The sequence below is a fragment of the Parus major genome, chromosome 19, assembly GCF_001522545.3.
Source record: "Parus major isolate Abel chromosome 19, Parus_major1.1, whole genome shotgun sequence".
Classification (NCBI taxonomy): Eukaryota; Metazoa; Chordata; class Aves; order Passeriformes; family Paridae; genus Parus; species Parus major.
Window position 1 is genome coordinate 7,257,476 of NC_031787.1, and position 15,728 is coordinate 7,273,203.

A 15,728-nucleotide genomic window follows, 5' to 3' on the forward strand; every position below is an offset into this window, starting at 1 on the left:
GCCCGGAGCGGGCCGGCAGCTCTTCCCCGCAGAACTTCGGCGTTGGGATCCCGGCACGAACGCAGCAGCGGGGGTGGTTTTTTATTATGATTTATTTATTATCACATGTCCGAACGTCAGTGCAGAAGTGCCGATCTTTCTGGAGCCGTGTAAAGTCGCTGCTCTCGCGCCAAAATGAAGAGCAGAGGTTTAAAATGCTGCGTTAGGCGGGTCAGCGGCTGTTTGCAACTCGTGCTTTCGTGAGCAGCTCACCTGATAATGGGCAGTTCGCAGCTCGTGATGTTCATCTAGATCCTGTCAAAGCTTTAGGAGGATTTTATTGCATCATCTCTGTTTATGTTTTTCTAGATCTTCTGTTGCGTTTTGATATTGTTTTGTACATTAACTGTTTGCTCTTGCTTAAACTGCCAGTGCATTTATTTTCTGCTCTTTAAATACTAATGGCAGTCTTGAAGTCTTTGAGATCATGGAATTGTGGAACAGATTGGGTTGGAATGGACTTTAAAGATCATCTCAGGCCATGGACAGGGACACCTTCCACTCTCACAGGTTGCTCCAAGCCCTGTCCTTGGACACTTCCAGGGATGGGGGGGCAACCACAGCTTCTCTGGGCACCCTGTGCCTCACCAGCCTCACAGGGCAGAATTTCCCCCTAATATCTAATCTAAATCTCCATGCTCTTGTGAAAAGTCCCTTCTGTGTTTGCTGTAGATTCTCTCCAGGTACTTCCCTCCAGGAGATAAGCACATACTCTGTTCCCCACACTCCATGGAATCTGTAAAGACGTTGTTTGACAACTGAAGGCTTGAAAGCTTCTCAATCTGCAGGAAAAGCTCTGTCTGTCACCTCAATAATCAATAAAACACTTGGCTTTGGAAAACTGATTGCATCACCCTGTTAATGCTGCCAAGAACAGGTTCTGAGCTAGGTGGCAAGAAAGTTGAGTTTGTTCTCTTGTGTTCCTGTAATTCAGTCTCAGGGAACAATTAAACCATTGTGGATTTTAAAACCTTGCCATGACTGACATTTTTATGGACGTTGGCAACCTTGGTTGGTCTCAGGTGCCTTTTGGCAAACAGATAAAGGAGGGTGAGAATGGGTTTGAGATGAAAACAACCCAACAGCAGGAAATATCAGAGCAAGGAATGAGGGGAACATCAGGAATGTGTAAGGGGATGGAAGTTATCTCCACAGCTTGTGTGTCCTGCAAGGCACAGAGGATGCAGCCAGAGCAGTGGAGATCAAGGAATGAGCAAGGGGGACTCTCAGGACTGTGTTGTCAGATTTCTGGTATTGGTCCCTGGTATCTCCCAAAAACTGAGTCCAAGAGAAGCCCAGAGAGCTCAGTCGTGGGTTTGAGTAAGCAGAGCCATCCTGGAAAATCTGAAGCCTTGTTTAGAAGGAGTTTCCTCAAAAGCCATGTGGTTGTTTGCACTAATTATTATGGTGAAAAAAAACCTCAGCCTTAATTTAGGTGTTTGTAATAAATGAAACAATGTATAGACTGAAGGGCTGGTGGCTTCCCACTGCCTTTCTTGGTGTTGTGAAATGAGAAGAAACCCTGAAAAAATACCAGAATGGTATCTGAAGTGAATTTTGGTTAAATTAATACTGAGTATGAAACCCAAAGTTCACAGGAACAAGAGCAGCACACATTAACTTTGCCAGAACCATTGGGTAACAGGAGGAGTTGCTCTGGGAACTGAGGGGTGTTTATTCTCTGGGTTGAATTTTTTAAAATTCATTTGTTGGCATCTAAGAGTGGGGTCAAGGGCAGCTTTAGTGGCTTTTATTGTGAAACATGTCAATAAGCTGGATTTCTCTAGTAAATGTCAACAGGAGGACATGAGCTGGCAGCTCTCTGAGCTGGAAACAAACCTGATCTTTTGGACTCCTTAATTGCCTGTGGTGTTAGTAGGTGGATCCAAGAGTTAAATTCCCCTTTAGATCACCCAAAATAAACCAGCCTCTGTAAACTTTAACACTGAAACTGTTGAAAGTTTTGAGTTTTCTTTGGTTAGTGTTTTTTTCACTTGGATAATATTTTAAAATGCAGTCCTTGGCTTGGGCTGGCTTTTTTCACGTCTCAGTGGGTTTTCTTTTTCTTCTCTGAATTTCACAGGTCACTCAGTATATTTATATTCAGCCTGTAGGTTTCAGGCTGTTCACCAGGAACTCACAGTTGTTATTTTATGTCCATATTTTTAAAAATAAGAACGTGACAGTACAGTCTGGAGCTCACTAGAAGCTTGCCCATGACATTCTATTTGTATTCATTCCAGCTGTCTGCTGCCTTTGCACTTCTTTTGCTGTGTAGAGCCACAGCTAGAGGGAAGGGATCAGGTTAAAAATTCTTTGAAGGAAATATCTCTTCATAATTAAACCACATTCCTTAATGGTGACTGGTTCTGATGCTGAAGTGCAGGAACTTCAGTACTGATTGTTGGTCAGAAAATGTGTTTAACATCAGAGTAAAGTTGAATTCTTTCACCGTGACTGGAATTTGACTTGCCAATATAAAATAACCAAACTTTCTCAGTAGATTGTTTGTTTCCAGTGCAGATGAGTCCCAGTTCATCTGTTTACATAATCTTTATTATTGGTCTTATTTGCACAGTACTGCAGTAGGACTCGAAAATTTCTGTGTAAGAGGAATTTTAAAGAAAATTGCAGCACCTTAACATTTTTCAAGTTCACTTGGGGGTGTGAAATTGTACCTCTGATATTTAAGTGATAGAATAACAATGCAGCCAAGTAAGACAGTGGTTCCCTGTGTCACTGTTGGAGACACATGGCAGTACTGCAAATCTGGCACAGAATTTGGTAGATTTTTTGATCTTCTGCTGATAATTTTTTCTTCCTGACCTATTTAATTATATAGAGATTTTGTCTTTTCAAACTTAAAAAGTTATAAACCACATCAGTGCATTTATTTTTAATGCTTTTCTAATTCATCTTTCTTCTACCTTTCTCATCCCCAGGGTCAATTAAGTGAGAGCATGGACCATGGAGGAGTTGGCCAATATGACCTGTAAGTTGCTGCTAGAAAATATTCTGTATCATTCATGCCAACCACATTTAACTTCCAATTTTGTTACATTGTTAAGGTAAATAGAAAACTTTGTCATTCCTGTTCCATTTTGAGCCCTTTTTAGATGTTTCACTCTTTCCTCACATTAAAATTTGTTAATTGTATCTTGAAATAAAATAATAAAACGAATTCTGGTGAAAAGCTGCTGTTTGTCTTTTGATCCTTGTTTCTCCTAACAAATCTCTTGCCTTTGAATAATATTTGTAATATGGATATAACGATATAAAGAAATATCGGAGTCAGTTTGAGGTTTTCATCCTCTAAACATAATTCTGGTGTAATGCAGAGATGTATTGTGCATTAAATTGAAGGGGTTTGAGGAAATGTTGATACCATAAATCCCCAAAATCTGCAGGTAGCCTTCTGAGTGCAAGCTGCAGTTTTGCACACAAGAAACAGTAATTCCTGATGCTGGGAGCTCTCCAGGCCTCCCAGGCTGTGACTGTTAGGTCAGACAGACACTTCCCAGGCAGGCAATGCTTTCATTTGCTCAGTTCTCAGGTAGACTCACAGCCTTGTTCTGCTTTTCTGCAGTGGGATGGAACATTGTGAAAAATTTGAGATTTCAGAGACCAGTGTGAACAGAGGCCCCGAGAAGATCCGCCCAGAGTGCTTCGAGTTACTGCGTGTGCTGGGCAAAGGCGGCTATGGCAAGGTCAGGAACCCTCCAGCACCAAATCCTTCACACCCTCAGTGCCCCCTGCTTTGCTCTGATTTCCCCCTCTCTGAAAAGTCTGAAAAGGGTAGAACCATCCCAGCTGCCAGGGTTGGCACCCAGGTCCCTGGCAGAGCCTCACCCGCTGGAAGCAGCAGGGAATGTCCCAAACTGCATCCAATCCTTGCCTCTTGCCTTGTAGTTCATGGGTCATCTCCTCTCCCTTTCTTGCATGGCTTTGATTTTTAGCTTGTGGCAGTTAATGCAGCTGAAATATGTGATTGCCATTGTGTTGGTCTTGTTTAGGTGTTTCAAGTACGAAAAGTAACCGGAGCAAACACCGGGAAAATATTTGCCATGAAAGTTCTTAAAAAGGTAAACTGAATTTCACTACTCTGAATCTTAAAAAAAATAAATTATACTCCTACATTTATCTTTCAGAATTATCTAATGGTTTAATATACATAAAAATGAGTTCTAGGATGTATACAGTTTTTACTCAGACACAGTTGAAACTAGAATTAAACTTCAGATTTTTCTGTCTGTTCTCAGCAGCTCATTTAAATAGGTCAGGAGATCCGTGCCAACCTAAATTACCCTGTGATTCTATAAAATAAAGACTTAAACTTCTGCAAGAAAACTCTTATGTAGATATTGTGGTGAAATGCAATTTTTTAATGCTGTTGCTAATTCATATGTAGTGTTATAATTTTAAAAACTCATAATTTAACTCAGTATAAAAGTCTGCCTTGTTTAGCATGTTCTTTGCTCACATATCTCTGCTTTTTTGCAGGCAATGATTGTAAGGAATGCCAAGGATACAGCTCACACAAAAGCAGAGAGGAATATACTGGAGGAAGTGAAACATCCCTTCATTGTAGACTTAATTTATGCCTTTCAGACTGGTGGAAAACTCTACCTCATCCTTGAGTATCTCAGTGGTCAGTATATGACATTCTTTTACCTCCTTCTTGGGGTCTTACACAATCAAGAATTTGGGGTTCAAGTAAAAGGCCAATTAATGATGGCTTGGTGTCTTAAACTGAAACAGGTTTGTATTAAAAATACATAGAAGAACACGGATAAACTTTCTAAGTCCATACAACAAAGAGGAATGAAACATAAAAGTTGTTTTTCATGACAGTACAGAAGAGAAGGGGTTTTAAGACATTTACTTCCACAGGATTTGTCATTTTTGTGTGTTCTGTGCAGTCCTACAGAGTTACCTGAGTGTTTAGTCCTTGCAGGTTCTTTGTGACAGAAGAAAATGTTATCTTTATTTCGTGGTTAGGGAAACAGACACAGATTAGAAGCAAATTTCTCAAGCTGTAAAAACAAAAAAGAGGGACAGAAATGCTCTTGTTTTTTAAATGCTGATTTCTTCAGGTTGCTGGAATCCTGAAAGTAACAGAATAGTGGCTCGGTTGATTTTTTGTGAAACAGCCTGTTGTACAGCAGGCAAAAATACCTGTTGCTTATAGTTTTCCTAGAAAATAGACTTCTGTCTGACTTAAAATGATACTTTTAACTGAGTACAGTCTATTTTTTCTCATGACAGGAGGAGAACTATTTATGCAGTTAGAGAGAGAAGGGATATTTATGGAAGACACAGCTTGGTAAGCAAAGCTATTTTTGTAAATTAATAGTTTGAGGTCTTTTTCTAAGAGCTTAAACTTTATTTAACTACTGATTCATTTTAGAGTGTAGTGAAAGAGCAGTTCAGTGTGTTTGGGGAGGGTGTCCATGTGCTGTACTCACCAGTTTTGTGCTGTCCTCCCCAGTTTGTGCTGGTGGAACTCCAGTCTTAAAACAGGAGAGGGTCCACTGCTGGCTGCTCAGTGAGGCTCTGTCCATAGGGCTGTGGTCAAGGTTTGGGGGTTGAAAACTGTGAAAGACTTGCTTAAGATGCTCTGCATGATTGAATATGTCTGATTTTGTTCCCTTCCAGCTTTTACTTGGCAGAAATCTCAATGGCACTGGGGCACTTGCATCAAAAAGGAATCATCTACCGGGATCTGAAGCCAGAAAATATCATGCTTAATCATCAAGGTAGAAACTCTAGTCATGAGTCAGGCTGCCAGTCGTTTGAAAACAATTCTCCCAAAGGTCACAGCACCTCAGTTTTATGTGAATCTCCTTACAACAGTGGCAGGGTTGTTACCACTCTTGGGATAAGTGAAGAGCTGCCAGAGCTAACTGCCCTCAAGCACAGCTTCCTTGGTTTAATAGGTCATGGCAAGCTCAAGTTCCATGGACCCAGGGATGTTTTGAGTGGTTGATCTGCCATTTCTGCATCTCTGGATTTTTTTTCTTCTGCTGGATCATTGTGAGGTAGAACCTGTGATGTTTTAGTTGATGGAGATGATTGATGGTAGGAAAGGCAGTTTGGGCAGGATGCCAAATCATCTGTGGCTGAAATGACTTAGCCAGCAGCTGACACTTCCCACTGACAGCAGTTTCAGTTCCTGATTGCACTGTTCCAGTGACTGGGTGACACTGATTAGTCTGGCAATCTGTACCACCCAGAATTCTCATATTTTCTTAAACAACTTATTTACTTAGTCTGAGTCTTTGTACTGAATTATTCAGAGCACTTTACAGTTTGTTGAAGATCATTCTGTGAATTTTGAAGCAAGCAGTAAAATTCAGTAACCTACTTTTTTAGCTAAATGATGCTCTACAGTCTTTATGTTTAAATACATTTGTCTGTACTTGAATAAGTTTTGGTAGTTTGTCAAGTGGCAGCACTTGGTTTTCTCTGTAAGTGTGATTACCTTGTTCTATTTTATGGCTGCATTGCTTTGTCAGACCATATGTGTAATTCAGAGTAATTACATATCCATGTTAAAAATTCCTAATTTTTCTCAGTGTTACTTCTACAAATGGTAGAATTGTGCCAAGTTGTAAATTTGATCTATTTAATTCCAGGTCATGTAAAACTGACTGACTTCGGGTTATGCAAAGAATCCATTCACGATGGAACAGTCACACACACATTCTGTGGAACAATTGAATACATGTGAGCTGCACGATGAAATACAAAATATTGCTCTGCTCTGGGGGTAATGGCTGTGGTTTGCCTTTTTTAACTGGTGGTTCATGTCACTTAGGACAACTTCACTTGATAAATGGGGTTTTGTTTGAAAACTAGCAGTCACAGTTAGTATTAAGCTCATTAAAACACTTTCATATTTTTGATTTTTCTGCTTATAGGGCCCCTGAAATCCTGATGAGGAGTGGGCATAACCGTGCTGTGGACTGGTGGAGTTTGGGGGCATTAATGTATGACATGCTGACTGGAGCAGTAGGTGCACAGTTATAATTGCATGTATTTCCCTTTGTAGCTTTTCTGCTTCCCTGTACCCTAACTCAGCTGCATGTATAAATACATGTATTGTATATATACACACTGCAAGTAAGAAAGAACCAAGATACAGCTCTCAAGTTTGACTACAGACATGAGCTGCTTTTATCCAAACAGTGTTATTTGCAGTAGTTTTACCTGCTTTATAAATGACTGAAGTGAGTTCTGTGTACACAAATTAAAGATCTCAACAAGTCTTGTTTTTCCTTCTGTTTCAATGGTGCTTTCCAGCCTCCTTTCACTGGGGAGAACAGAAAGAAAACAATTGACAAGATTCTCAAGTGTAAACTCAACTTGCCTCCCTACCTCACACAAGAAGCCAGAGATCTGCTTAAAAAGGTAGAATTTTAATGACTGTCAGTACTCCACATGTATGTAGAAAATAGAAATATAATGATACTGCTGTGGCTGTTCAGTTCAAGCTTGGTTAATTACTGATTAAGTCACTTTTTTGCTGAGTGGTACAGAAAGTAAATTCCTTTGAAAATACAACTGTTTTCAAGTGAATGCAGATTTTTCTGATTGTTCTATATTCATTCTGCACGGTACTTATTGAAGTGATGATTCATGGCAGAACTAGTCTGGTTATAACAGCATAACTAATTCTGCTTTTTTGGATGTTATTTCTCATCAAGCTGCTAAAAAGAAATGCTGCCTCACGTCTAGGAGCTGGTCCTGGAGATGCTGGAGAAGTTCAGGTAACTTGAGCTTGAGACTTCTTAAATTACCTCATTGAAAATAAAACAGCTTTGAAGGTACCTCAGTATCTGTCTGGAAGGGTAATGAGCAGAAAGGCAGCCACATGTGGCAACTCATCAAAACCTGAAGTCTTTAAAGCTTAACAAATGCAGCTGTCTACCTAGCTGATATTTTGAGATTTGAAAAATAATTTCTCTTCTTCAGCCCTGTCTTGCAGTAGATATTTTCTAGTATTTGCACAATGCTAATTGTGCAGCCCTGGAAGGGTGAGATTATTCTCAGCAGTCTGATGAAAAACTTGCCAACCTTGTATTAGTGCAGCTCCTGGAAGGGAAAAGTGTGGCATTCCAGCTTGACTTTGTTTTTGTGGTGATATTGACAAATATTAGAGAGTCCTCCATATTTGACAGTTCTGATAATTTGTCATTAATGCAGTATTTTATCATGGTTTAACTTCTAAAGCTGGAAAATGCTGGAGGTATTTTGCATGTAAACTGGCTTTTTCTAACACTTTCAAGGAAATGGGGACGTGTTGTCTGACTTTGGAGGTGTGATCTCAATTCTCAGCTCTTCCAGCTACTCCGAGGTAGTGCTGCAGAATATTCTACACTAAACCAAATGTGATTTTGGAAAGAAACACCCCAGAGAAAGGGTCTGGATAGAACATGTTAATGGTAAAACTCTGGGCTTTGTGCCCTGGGGGCAGGTGCTGACTGCTGTTGTCCCTCCTGCAGGCTCACGCGTTCTTCAGACACATCAACTGGGACGAGCTGCTGGCACGCAAGGTGGAACCTCCTTTTAAACCCTTATTGGTATGTACTGGGAATACTGGGAGAGATATATTCCCTGTGTGCCTTTAGCAAAGCTCTTAATAAAACTTAGAAACGTTCACTTTACAAACTGAAGTGCCACTGATTCCTGGTACTTGAGTTACATCAATTCAGGGGACAGATCCATCTCAATTAAAGCTGGCAGATCTGATCTAGCACCTGATCTGCTTCAGTCTGAATTCCTCCTGCTTCTGACCCATAGGTTAAACAGACCTGCAAGTGCAGTTCACTATGAGATCAGCTTCTAAACCCTCTACAGTAAGTCAGTACTTAGTTTCAACTAGATAGAGTTGCTAAGCAAAAGTAAATGAAATCACCTAATTAAGCATTTTCTGTGTTTGCTTATTAATCTTTACAATGCATCTTTTGCATTATAAGCAGTAGGTAGAGTTTACCTCAAACCAGTGATGTGATGAACAAGTTTTTATTATCCCATCTTATATTTGGATGGTGTCTGGTTTTCCCTCTGGGTACAATCAGCTCCATCAGCTGTGGGTATTGCCACTTACAGTTCCCAGCTACTAAAATGCTCACTTAAAATTGGCTTAAGCATCACTAATGCCAAGCATTCTACAGCATGGGGACTCCAGACCTTTTTCCCCTCACCTTTTGGAATGAAATTCAGAAAGATTCAAGACTGGTATTTCCAAATACTTATCTGAAGATGATTTGGGGTTTTTCTGCTAGTAGCAATTTTATGGAAGTTTCTTGTATAAACCAGATGGTTTTTCAACTTGTGCTTCCATGGTTGCATGAAAGCCTGCACACATGAATACCTGCTGCCTTTCCAGTGACACATGGGAATAAGGAAGGGATTTTGGAATTACTGTTCTTTGAGCAAATAAAACAATATCCTTCATAATCACTTATTCCAGAGCTGTCCTCTATCCCTCAGATTATGAACACTTTTGTATCTGCAAAAATGGGACAAAACTATCTGGAGAGGCCTCCAAAAACTAAATAGTTGCAACTGTTCTATACTGGTTGTGACAAGGGCTAAACTTGCAAGAAACTGGCATTGTATTTCTAAAAGTTTTTGTTTGTAATTTGAGAATTTTTTTTTAAGGCATCTTTTTAATTTGTGTTCCTTTTTGATCCATAATTTTTGCCCCTCCCCCTTGCCTTTATTTCTCAGTGTCAGTGCCCATAGTGACCTCCCACTGGCAGCGACAGGATTCCGACACCACTCCAGGGTTTTCCTCCAGCAGAGCTCTGCCAAAAACCCATGGAATGAACTCCATCCAGAGGCTGCACTGCTCACCGCTGAGCCATTTGGTTGATATCTGTAATATAAACCCTTAATCATTTTGTTTTTGCAAAGCAATCTGAAGAGGATGTGAGCCAGTTTGATTCAAAGTTTACACGTCAGACACCTGTTGATAGCCCAGATGACTCAACTCTCAGTGAAAGTGCCAACCAGGTCTTTCTGGTGAGTGAGCCAGGGACAAGTGAGGAGTGACTGTGGAGAGGGAGGTTTGCTACTGGAAATGGGGACATTTCAGCTAAATTCATTCTGTTGACTCCTAACACTTTGAAGCAAACTCTCATAACTAAACCCAAATCCTCTGACAGGTCTGAAATGTTGGAAGGCTTTGAAAATACTTTGGTTATTGCTGACGTTTTCTTTATACAGCAGCCAACAAACAGTGCTGCCCTTGTGGAATGTCAGCATTCTGATTCAGAGGTGCACTGTGGGCCCTGCACATGGCATTGCTTTCACAGCCATGCAGAGACAACAGCCACTCCATAGAGCAAAGTAAATTGAGTGTGCCTGTGGGAATCTGTGATCTGAGGAGAAACAGCTGGGGTGTAACAACTCCCTGAAGTCCCACTGTTTGCTTCAAGGAGTGAATCTGTCAATATTGACTCTTTATCATCTTCCTGTAATAATCAGATTTTAATAACTTCACAAGTGATCCTGAATGTAGACCTTGCCTGTGAGTTGCAGTGCCTTTTTCCTCTTTTGCAGGGTTTTACGTATGTGGCTCCATCTGTACTTGAAAGCGTAAAAGAGAAATTTTCTTTTGAACCAAAAATTCGATCACCTCGCAGATTCATAGGTAGCCCTAGGACACCAGTCAGGTACTTTATCTTCTTTTTTTTTTTGTTTTGAATACACTTTTTGACATGTAGTTGAAGCACTAGAAATAAAAAATGCAGCCTTGCTTCTGAGTAAGCCCTTCCATTAGAAGTGATTCTGTTTTATAAACCACATTATTAAAGACAAATCTGTGGTGTTGGGCAGCACATGAAGTTCTAACCAGTTGCTTTTCAGTGCTGACACAGCCTCATAGTGGTGATTTTGATACAGCTAAAACTGTTTCAGAACATCCTAAGCACTAAAGAGTCATGTTAGTGCAGAAAAACCCTTCTGCAATCACCTCAAAATGAGAGAATTTTACAAGAGACTGGCAGAAGCCAGACATGGAAATTTCTCAAACTCCTGGAAGTGAAAGGAAGAATTAGAATTGCTTCTCCATAGGCATTTGAGTGCAGTTTCCTGCAGAGTAAGGGATAAACCTTGGTGCTATGTATGTGTCCGTATCTGATTTTTGTATTTCTTGTTTTAAAGCCCTGTAAAGTTTTCCCCTGGGGAATTCTGGGGAAGAGGTGCTTCTGCCGGCGCATCCAACACCCAGACACCTGTGGAATACCCGATGGAGACCAGTGGAATAGAACAAATGGATGTGACAGTTTGTGGAGAGGCTTCAGCACCACTTCCAATCCGGCAACCAAACTCTGGGCCCTACAAAAAACAGGCTTTTCCCATGATTTCCAAACGACCGGAGCACTTGCGCATGAATCTATGACAACACCATTTTTGTAAGCCTTGGAAGGGAAGGTGGAAAACCAAGAACGGACATGAGCCCCCATGAAGTTGAAATTTGAGGGCTTGTTTGGTTTACTCTTAAAAAGTGACAGTATCAAAGAATCGGTCATTGCACAGAGAGACTTGGAAAGCAAAGAAAAACGGATTTTTTTTTTTTTCCTGTCAATCAATGGTGCATAAAAAAAAAAACAAACTTTAGCAAATGGTATTGCAGAACTCTAGGCACATCATCTTACTGATTCCAGTGACATCTTCTCACCTTATCAAGGATCTTTCAGCTTGAGAGCTCGAAACTGACAGTATTAAGGGGCAGGATGTTGCTTCAGAATCACTGGTGTAGTCGTGAATGTGTCGAGGAGGGTTGGCCCTTTCACTAGGCAGAGTTTGGAATGCCTGCAGGCTTGCAGCTGAGGGGTAATTAGCATGCAAGCTTCGTTAAGCGGTTTCCTACAATGGGGTGGAATCAAAGAGGAAAGCTAAACTTAATTGGTGTTTCACATTCAAAACATAATGAGTTTTTTTATATATATATATATAAAAAAAATATATATTTTTCAAATAGATTTTTTGATTCAGCTCATTATGGAAAGTATCCCAAAATGAAATAGGCAAACTTAATTGGTTGCTGTGAAGAAAGTTCAAGGCTCTAGTTCTGATTCTCCTCCTCATGAACCAACCAATCAATAAATGAATCACTCACTGACCAGCCTGGCAGTGCGGGGTGGGAGAGAACTGTTTTCCTGCTTCCCCAGCTGAAATCCCTGTTTGTTCCTGCAAAGACAAATGGATCTAATCAAACAGCAGTGCTGCTATGTTCTAGGCTTAACTGGAAGCCATGGGCTCACACACGTCCTGCTTATTTCATGCCTGTCCTCAGCAGACATTTCACTGGGAAACATCACTTTTGTACACGCTGGTCCTCAGCTGGGCACAGCTGGGCAGCTCAGATTCTTACCCACAGAGAGATTAACAGTGAGCAGAACACAAGGTCAGTAGAAATCTCTTGGAAGTACCACATGAAACACAGATAAATCCTTCAGAGTATAACGAAATAAATATTTTTGTAACCAGTGGGTAAGAATTTGAGGATTTTTAAAATTATTATTATTAATAATAAAATTTTGCTTATGGTAGTTTCCTGCCATTATACATTTCTTAAATTTATCAACATTTTTTTTCTATGCTGGGGCAATAAATTTGCTGATTGTATGAGTAAAGTGTTCAATGGCCTTTCAGTGAATGTCTTCCACAGTGGGTCAGAACTTTAGCAAAACTTTAATTTAGCAAACATGTTCTTAAGGACACTATTTATGTTTTTAAAATTGTCACGATCTGTACAACTGACTTACAGGTACAAAGAATAAAATAAAGGTAAAACTTTACCTTACTTTAAATACTTCCTGCCTTAAAGAGAAAGCATTTCCATGAACATAGCTGGTGAAAGGGTTAATATCTGCAGAGCTTTACCCTAGAGTTAGAGTGTGGATGGTGTGTGCGTGTGTGTGGAGATGATCATGCAGCTGCATACAAGTCCTGTCACTTTTTGCCTGCCACACGATGCATTATCTTTTAGTCAAACTGTGCAAAGTCTACTTCTGGTGTTTCACAACAGTAGGGATTTTTTTATTCTAGATTCTGCTTACTCTGTGGATACTGAATCTTTTTGAGCCATAGGATCCAAGCCATAAAACTCTCTCTAAGCATTGAATCCGATCACAGTGCTCTTTGCTAAAATTGGCAAGGCAGAAGGATTCAGTGGTACCTTGATGTTAACAAAGAACCAACACAAAAAAATGGTTATGACTGAGCAAAAATTAGGCTTTTTATAACTTCCTGATAAGCCTCTTGTTGAAAAATTTAATTTTTTTTTTTAGTTTAGGAGGAAAATCAAGTTAACTTACAGTGACATACTGGAAGATTGCCATTGTTCAGTTGGTGACGTGGCCACGGGTGATTTTGTGGAACCAAAATCCAGGTGCTCACGAGTGTTTGCACTGGGCCTGTCTGCAAACACACAGCACCTGGACTTTCCTGACATTCACTGAGGATAAAGGAATTTGGTTAAAAACAAAACAAAAAAAAAAACAACCAAAAAAAGAACCTTTTAGAGGCAGATCTCTCTTGGTCCTAGTTACAGCTAACAGTTGCTTTTTGCTTGGCTGGATAGAATTGTCCAGTGGAATTGGTTTAATGGCTGGCAAGAATGGCAAGAGTTGTTTGTCTGAGTTCACTGATCAATTACAAACCCAACCCATTGGTTTTCCAAGGAATTCCATGTACTGTCAATGTTTTAGCCCGTAGATTGTAAGTTGAATTCCCTACCATAACTGTGAAACTTTGGGAGTGTGACTCAGACAGCAAGCACACACTATGCAATATGGTTTATCCTGTATTTATTTGTAAAAATATCAGACATAGATCCTCTATATATATATATATAATAGTGTCAAAATTACTAGTTGTGAACTAAGGGGAGTGGAGTTCTAGCTCCTGTCTGGCTATTTCAGATAAGTGCAGAATGCATTGAATATTGGAGAGCTTAACAAGTGCTTTCTTTTGTTCATTTAAAAATGTCTTAAATTTTTCATTAGAGTATAGAATCTTATTTTTTTTATTTTGTACAAGCTGCGCTTTTTTAATTATAATCACTGAAAAATTCACTATAATTTGATTTTATAGGATTTTTGTAGCATTACAAAAATATAGTAAAACTGAGGTTAATACCTGTTGTGGCTAACCATATAAAAGTATTAAATCTTAAACTTGAACAAAAGTCATATTTTTTTTTACTAGATATTAAATAGGGAAATATTTTGTTCTGCAGGTCATTATCAGAAAAGATTTCTAGGTCAGCTGTGTTACCAGCAGTTTTTCTTTTTCCCATTTGATGCAGAAACTATTCTGGTATAAGATATTCAGAATTCCATAATTTTTCTCTGTGGGAGTGATGCATACATTTGACGCCATTCGTGTACTAAATTGTAATTTTGGGAATGCTGGAATAATTCCTACCAAGACTGTCTTAATTGTGCCATCTGACATTTGAATGTCATCCTGGTATTAGCTCATAATAAAAGATAAAAATCAACGAGTCAATTGTTCTTTTGAATATCCCTTTTTTTTTTTTTGCTGTGCTGTTTGAAAGCTGAACTGCTGGAGAACATTTCATATTTGAGTCCTCTCATAAGTGTACAGTTCAAGTTTATTTTGGGTCTGTTCTCTTTTCAGTATTAACTCCCAACCTGCTCTCAGTGTTAATCAACAAGTGCATCAAACATTGAGGAGGCTGCTCTGGTTTTAGGGCAGATGTTTGGGGTTTGGTTGGTTTGTTTAAATTCTGTCTCTGCAGCAGGCTCCTTGCTGTTTCATTTTCCTAGCTGAGGGAAATCCTTTATCCAAAGGAGAAGTCATTAAGAACAAGGAAATTACTTGAATATTCTCCCTGGAGATCCCATCTATGTGCAGATCCCATGTATGAACTTCTCCAGTTGTTCTCTTCTAGACTAAATCCATCTGTAGCTGTCTGTAAGAACACCCTTGAGCTGCCTTAGCAGAAACAAAGGTAATCCCTGTCCTGGTTTTCATCTCTCACAGTTTACTGCAACTAAATACCCTCAAGAGCTAAATAAGGTGAATGTGAATAGCAACTAAATGCAAATTAAAACATATGTTAATCCAAGTGACCTATTTGTATTTTAGGAAGTAGGTAGGTTTTAAGTATAACAGGAAATGTAAATCATTGTCTTTCCTGAGAGCTTTGATGGGAAATGGAGGAGGAATTCCTTCACAACATAAAGACCCAAGAGAGGTTCCTTCTGGTACTTTCCCCTGGGGTCTTAGGCTCTTAAAAAGTGGCTGTTGTCATTTGTCACCCTGTGTGTCCCTGCCAAGCAGGGCAATGGCCCTGGCCTGGAGCAGGGAGAGCTCCATGGATCAGAGAGGATGCCATTCCTGGCTGTCAGATACTCACTTTTTTCCCTGTCTGTAACTAAGATGAGAATGACTTGTTTGATTTATGAAGTGTAAATCTAAACCAGTTGACCAAAATCTCTTTTTCATTCTTTTTTTTTTTTTTTTTAATAAAACATGTTTTTAAAATTATTGGGTTTGGATAGAAAAACCAGCAGAAAGAAAGAGGAGAAATTGTTCCCTGATCCCTGTTTTTGACCAATCTCCACACTTACTCTGGTTGTTACTACAGTGTTGTGGACAAAGACCAAAGGATCAGGGTTGATTTAAAGCACTAACACTTTGTTGGG

General features: G+C 39.7%; 1 protein-coding gene across 3 annotated transcripts; it reads left to right on the plus strand.

Moving 5' to 3' along the window:
• The first annotated feature begins 631 nt into the window (after positions 1–631).
• On the plus strand, positions 632–14,557 carry RPS6KB1 (ribosomal protein S6 kinase B1). 3 transcript variants are annotated; one of them, XM_015646398.3, is made up of 14 exons: positions 638–3,031; positions 3,626–3,746; positions 4,053–4,121; positions 4,540–4,687; positions 5,305–5,362; positions 5,695–5,795; positions 6,675–6,765; positions 6,960–7,050; positions 7,342–7,449; positions 7,746–7,808; positions 8,544–8,621; positions 9,961–10,068; positions 10,609–10,721; positions 11,212–14,557. In XM_015646398.3, exons 1-14 carry the CDS (start codon positions 3,000–3,002, stop codon positions 11,447–11,449), a joined length of 1,419 nt encoding a protein of 472 aa, XP_015501884.1. In that variant the 5' UTR covers positions 638–2,999; the 3' UTR covers positions 11,450–14,557. The 3 variants fall into 3 exon arrangements, 2 of the variants coding, with proteins under 2 accessions (XP_033374893.1, XP_015501884.1); XM_033519002.1 differs by lacking the exons at positions 9,961–10,068; positions 10,609–10,721; positions 11,212–14,557 and adding an exon at positions 9,775–9,954 and having other exon boundaries at positions 632–3,031; XR_004499894.1 differs by lacking the exons at positions 9,961–10,068; positions 10,609–10,721; positions 11,212–14,557 and having other exon boundaries at positions 632–3,031; positions 6,960–7,054; positions 8,544–8,615.
• The last annotated feature ends 1,171 nt before the right edge of the window (positions 14,558–15,728 follow it).

Excerpts from the sequence above, each read along its gene's own strand:
- RPS6KB1 (XM_015646398.3), top strand. The coding sequence starts at position 3,000 with ATGGACCATGGAGGAGTTGGCCAATATGACCT. Across the intron at positions 4,688-5,304 it reads CATCCTTGAGTATCTCAGTG|GAGGAGAACTATTTATGCAG; the intron begins GTCAGTATATGA and ends TTCTCATGACAG. Across the intron at positions 5,363-5,694 it reads TTTATGGAAGACACAGCTTG|CTTTTACTTGGCAGAAATCT; the intron begins GTAAGCAAAGCT and ends GTTCCCTTCCAG.